This window comes from Tupaia chinensis, unplaced genomic scaffold (genome assembly GCF_000334495.1).
Source record: "Tupaia chinensis unplaced genomic scaffold, TupChi_1.0 Scaffold000361_1, whole genome shotgun sequence".
NCBI classification, from domain to species: Eukaryota; Metazoa; Chordata; class Mammalia; order Scandentia; family Tupaiidae; genus Tupaia; species Tupaia belangeri.
In genome coordinates this window covers 111,846-118,079 of record NW_006159857.1, presented here as the reverse complement: position 1 = coordinate 118,079, position 6,234 = coordinate 111,846, and the positions used below count along the sequence as shown (strand labels likewise).

The 6,234-nt window shown below is 44.1% G+C and overlaps 1 protein-coding gene and 1 pseudogene across 3 annotated transcripts in view; one reads left to right on the top strand and one right to left on the bottom strand.

Annotated features, from left to right (window-relative positions):
* Nucleotides 1-6,012, bottom strand: part of COQ10B (coenzyme Q10B) — a 14,374-nt gene extending 8,362 nt beyond the window's left edge. For 2 of the 3 annotated variants that reach the window (XM_027773608.1, XM_006152985.3), the window contains exon 1: nt 5,818-6,012. In XM_027773608.1, the coding sequence (XP_027629409.1) occupies nt 5,818-5,886 (69 nt within the window). In that variant the 5' untranslated portion in view covers nt 5,887-6,012. The remainder of the gene's footprint in view (nt 1-5,817) is intronic. The other variant, XM_014589525.2, reaches the window with a different exon arrangement.
* LOC102468319 (G patch domain-containing protein 11-like) lies at nt 414-1,903 on the top strand (annotated as a pseudogene).
* Nucleotides 6,013-6,234: the final 222 nt, after the last annotated feature.

Sequence of the window (6,234 nt, the reverse complement as noted above, 5' to 3'; positions counted from 1 at the left end):
CCTAATAAAATTGTTACATAATGATTTTACATTACTTATTAGTCCACATACTTAACAAGCTTCTATTCTATGTGTTAAGACTGTGGCAAGCACTAAGAATATCACAACAAACAGAAGTTTTAAAAGATTACATTCTGGGACTAGCAGATGGCATAATGGCTACATCACAGGACTCCCATGTAGTCAACCACTGTTCAAATCCCAGACCTGGAGGCTTAAAACTCACACTGGGCACATGTGCATGCATGCCCAAAATCTCAAGAGGAAACTGGAGAAGGGACTGCGGTATGGCCATCCCCTCTGGGGAGGTAATTTCTCATTTTCTGTCTCTCTGGCAAGCCCACACGCCCTATAGCAAAAAAATCTCTTTATGAAAAAAAACAAAAGATTACATTCTATTGAGTTGTCAGAAAAGTCATGACACATTTTTGTATAGAAAATATGTCAAGATTTTTCTGATAACCCAATAGTTGAGGATTCAAAAGAAGTGCTAGAAGAGGGTTGTGTGTATACACACAAAATCCAGAGAGGTGAATGGAGATGGGATTGCAGCATGGCCATACCCCCCGAGATGGATTTCTCTCTCTCTTAGAAAAGAAAAGAAATGATGGTGAGGACATGTAATTAGAACCTCTACTAGATGGGACTATCTTAAAAAGTCCTCTGAGGGCTCTGGAGCTGGGCCAGGACCTGAGAGCCGCCAGATACCATTACCATATGAAATTAAGCATGGCAGAAGAAGAGGATCATATGTCTGATTCCTTCATTAATGTCCAAGATGATATCAGACCAGAATTGCCAAATCAGAGAAGCCCGTCGAAAAGAAGAAAAACAACAGGAAGCTAATTTGAAAAATAGAAGAGTTTAAAAGAGGAAGAACAAGAGAGACATGACATTGGATTGAAGAATGCACTTGGCTGGGACCAGCAGTTAGTGTAATGGCTATGCCGCTGGGCTCCCCTGTAGTCGACCGTGGTTCGAGTCCTGGACCTAGTGGCTTAAACTCACACTGGGCGCATGTGCGTGCATGCCCAGGATCCCAAGAGGAGAAGGGAGGAGAAGGGATTGCGGAGTGGCCATCCCCCCGGGGGGTGATTTCTCGCTTTCTGTCTCTCTGTCTCTCTCTGTCTTTTCAGCCAGCGCACACGCCCTGTAGCAAAAAACGCTCAAAAAAAGAAAAAAAAGAAAAAGAACGCACTTGGCTGTGAAAACAAAGGGTTTGCTTTACTCCAAAAGGTGGGATATAAAAGTGGTCAACCTCTCGGCAAGAGCAGAAATGGTATTGTTGAATCAATTCCTCTCAATGTCAAAACAAGGAAAAGTGGTATAGGTTATGAGACATTAAAACAGAAAGCAGAGAAAAAATGAGAAAGCTACAGAAGAAAGATTCACATGAAAAATCAAGCTGAAGAGAAAGCTGCAGAGCAGTTTTGAATGTGACTTAAAAATAAGCAAGATGAAATGAAGCTAGAAGGAGATCTTAAAAGAAGCCAGCGAGCCTATCAACAGTTAGATGCCCAGAAGAATATGCAAGGTTCCCAAGGAGGCATGGTACTGGTTGAAACTTGAAGAGGAGACTGAAGAAGAGGAAAAGGAAGAAAAAGAACAGGACGAGGATGAATATAACAGTGAAGATTTAAGTGTACTGGAAAAATTACAAATATTGACTAGTTATTTAAGAGAAGAACATCTGTATTGTATTTGGTGTGGAACAGTGTATGAAGATAAAGAAGACCTATCTTTGAATTGCCCGGGACCAACTTCTACAGATCATGACTAAGAGATTCCAAAAAAAAGGGTAAATGTGAACCATGTTACTATCTCCTAGAAACAGACAATTCAGTAGTTGGAATTCCTAAATTTTTTATTCCAGTAAAGAAAGAGGGCCTTTATACAATGTTTTATTTTTTTAAAAGAATGATTTTATTTAACTTTTTTTATTAGAAGAAAAGAATGATTTTATTTAACTTTATTTATTTATTTACTTATTTTCATTTGACCAGAGAGGGAAGGACCAAGAGAGCAAGAGAGAGAAAATGAGAAAGCAAGCCACCAGGTCTGAGACTCAAACCAAGGTCGGCCATGTATAAGTCCAGCACCCTTAACCATTACGCCACCTGAGCGCCCCACCCAGCATGAGTTTTAAGTCTCTGGGTCTAGGACTCTAACTGTGGTTGACCATGTGGGAATTCAGCAATCTAACCATTATGCCATCTGCTGGTCCCAAAATCTGCAATTTTTAAAAAATTTGCCAGAGGGTCATGCACTTGTCAGAGAGAGAAACAGGGTGGAGAGGGCAAGAAAGCACCCTCCAATGAGGTGTGGTCATGGTGCAAGCCCTTCTCCACTTCTCCACCTTGTGAGAATTTGGGGTATGCTGTGCATTTGAGCCCAGCACGCCTGTTTCTCAAGCCGCCAAGGACGAGATGTGAACGGCACAGTTGGCCATGCGGGATCTGGCTTCCTTAATCACTAGGCCACACAGCCAACCCCAAAATTGTCTGAACCCTGACATGACACACAAGTGAAAAATCCATACCTGACCTCATGTGATAGGCGCAATTAAAACAAAGCAATGCAAAAACTTTGTACAAAATTATCTTCAGGCTATATATTAGGTGTATATGAAATATATGATAAATAAATTTAAGAATTATTTAATTTTATTTCTTATTCTTAGTTTTCAATTTGACTAGAGAATGTGAGAGGGAAAGCAAGAAAGAGAGTTGTCAGGTCTGGGACTTGAACTGCGGCCAGCTATGTGGGAGTCCAACGTCTCAACCACTACGACATCTGTCAGCCCCATATGGTAAATGAATTTCATGTTTACACTTGGGTCTCAAGATATCTCATTATGGGGACCAGCAGTGAGCATAACGGCTATGTCACTGGACTCCCACGTAGTCGATTGTGGTTCGAGTACCGGACCCAGTGGCTTAAACTCATACCAGGAACACGTATGTGCATACCCAAGAGCCTGAGAGGAGAATGGAGGAAAAGAGATTATGGCGTCACCATCCCCCCGGGGGGTGATTTCTCGCTTTCTGTCTCTCTGTCTCTCTCTGTCTTCCTAGTGAGCGTATGTGCCCAATAGCAAAAACCTATCCCCTCCCCCCAAAAAAGATATCTCATTATGTATGTGCATATATTCCACAATACAAAAAAAAATCCAAAATCTGAAATATTCTGGTTTTAAGCACTTTGGATAAGGGACAGTCAACCTGTATTCATCTATATTTATAAATAAATTGGAGAGGGGGATTAGGAGACAGATACGGGCATTCCAGACAGAACAATAAAAGCTTGGTAGTATTCAGACTAGAAAGACTTTACAAGGCCAGCTAGTTGGCATAGTGGTTAAGGCAGCTTGATCCTACATGGCCAATTTTGTAGTCCGGGTTGGTTCCAGTGGCTTTTTTTTTTTTAAAGGATTATTTTAGGGACCAGCAGTTGGCATAATGGCCATGTCACTGGACTCCCATGTAGTTGACCACAGTTCGAGTCCCGGACCTGATGGCTTAAAACTCACGCAGGGCACATGTGCATGTGTGCCCAAGATCCCGCAAAGAGAATGGAGGAGAAGGGTTTGTGGTGTGGCCATACCCCACGGGAGGGGGTGATTTCTCATTTTCTGTCTCTCTGTCTTTCTGGTGAGTGCACACGCACTATAGCAAAAACTTCTCAAAAAAAAGAATTATTTTAATTAAAATTTTTTTTTTTAAATTTGACCAGAGAGGAACAGAGTGAGAGAGAGAAAGGTGAAGTGAGAAAGCAAGCCACCAGGTCCAGGACTCAAACCGTGGTCAACCATGTGAGAGTCCAGCACCCTTAACCACCATGCCACCTGCTAGCTCTAATTAATTTTTTTATTATTTACTTATTTATTTTGATTTGATCAGAGAGGGACAGCGAGATAGAGACAGAAAGAGAAAGAAAGGGAACCATATTTACTTATTTTGGCTATGTCGCTGGACTCCCACGTAGTTGACGGCGGTTCAAGTCCCAAACCCGGTGGCTTAAAATTCACGCCGGGGATGTGTGCATACTTGCCCAAGATCCTGAGAGGAGAATGGAGAAGAAGGGATTGTGGCGTGACCATCCCCCCTGGGGGGTGATTTCTCACTTTCTGTCTCTCTGTCTCTCTCTGTCTGTCTGGTGAGCACACGGGCCCTATAGCGAAAATCTCTCCAAAAAAATAAAAAAGCAAAAAAAGAAAGAGAAAGAGAGAAAGCAAGCCCTCAGGTCCCAGACTTGAACTGTGGTTTGAAGTCCAGTGTGCCCAACCACCATGCCACCTGCTGGCCCTCCAGTGGCTTCTGAGAAACACTCTGGGCATGTGTACATGCCAAAAATTCTAACAGGAAAACCAAGAAGATTGCTGCATGATCATCCCCTGGGGGGATGCTTTTTCACTTTGTAAGCCAGGAGAATTGTATCAAGAAATGTTGGAGACAACCCCGTGTACAGGAGTGCTTAAGATCCCAGGAGAATGGAGAAGGGATTACGGTGCGGCCATCCCCCGTGGAGAATGATTTCACACTTTCTGTCTCTGTCTCTCCAACAAGCACACACGCCCTATAGCAAAAATGTCTCCAAAAGAAAAGAATAAATAAAGCTAAGTAAATAATTTTTAAAAAACCACACTTAAACCATGCTATGAAAACTGGATCACAAGGACAGTTTTCTTTGGTCACTAGTCTTCCAATACTACTCTCAAATACATTACAACGGCCAGATCTGTTAATACTTCAGACTTGCAACAAACTCATAAAAATAATGAACTCATAAACTCCTTCACTCTTTATCATAAACAGTAGTTATCTTATAATTTAAGCTTTAATTTGATCACAAAAACAAATACTTTTTTTCTCAAAATCGTTGTAATGGCAAGTTAACATTTAAGAGTAATATAAGCAGATAGAAAGGAGTAATGTCCCACTTGCAACTGCTTTTCGAGTTTATTTCCTAAATGAGTAAAAGAGATAATTTTATTTGAATTTCATCAAATATTTACTTAAAACATTTGAAGTTGGCCTAATTGCCGCTAATATAAAAAAATTCTTCGTGGAATCTAAATGTCCTTGGGCTCAACCAGATTTGTGCTCCCTCGCCCTACCAATGTATAAACCTCAATTCACTTTAAACTCTAACTTTAATTTTCAAAAATAATTTATTAAATTATTAGCAAAAGAAGACTAAGTAGTAAAAGTATGGCATCCTTGACGTTTTCATCTCCCCCAACCCCAATCACCAAAATAGAACCAGTCAGCAAATTCAAAGCAGGCTGTGGTTCAAGGTTACATGATCTCTAAGTTACAGTGGAGTGAACAATCCGAGTCCCCTAGGTCGCTAGGAACTTTACCAGAAACTAGAAAAGCGCATTTGGCCAACTGGGACGGATAAGGAACTAAAGGCGGCTCTTCGCCAGGCCGCCAACTCCTGTACTCCCAGCAACCGGCGAACCTTCGGCGGAAAGCTAAAACTTTCCGACAACAGGCCTTAGGGGAGGAGACCGGAAGAACCCAAAGACGCCGGGGCCAAGTTGCTTTATCAGCTGCTTCCAAAGTGGCTTCGCGATGATTCACCGCATCTCGCGAGGGCAGCGAGCCACGAACGCAGTTGGGACGACCCCGGCAGGCCCCGAGTGATGCGCGCCGCACCGAAGTCCCGCAAATGTCACACACTGATCTTTCTCCTTCGGGGAGTCAGAAACGCACCCGACTCGGCTCTGCCTCACCCCAAATCCTCCCGGTCCCCCAACTTGGCAGAGCAGAGGTGGAAAACAACTCTTATCAAAGCGCCCCGGTTGTTTACTACCTGACGTTCCGCGCAGGCTCCCGCGCCGGAAGTAAGGCTCCAGCTGCTGTCGCCGACGTCGGCCGGCATCCCGAAACCACCCTTCTCAGAGCTCTCTGACCCGTCCGAGCTGCCATGACCGTCTCTCCGCAGCCGGTCGCCACCTCCAGGACCAGGCCCGCTGTACCGCCCTCCTCAGGCTGGGCGAGGTTGCCTCCCTCCCAGCAAATCGGCGGGCCGCTTCAGCAGCCAGGCACGCCCTCTCTGCCTTCCTGATTGCGTAAAGCTGACATACGCTCCCACTGGCGTATGGCCGACTGTAAATGCCCGCGTCATCCAGCCGGCCAATCAAAGGAGGCGCGGGGCGCCGGGACACGCCCCTCTCCCTTGAACGCCTCTCGCGCAGGCTCGCGCAGGCTCGCTTTACGTAATGCTCGT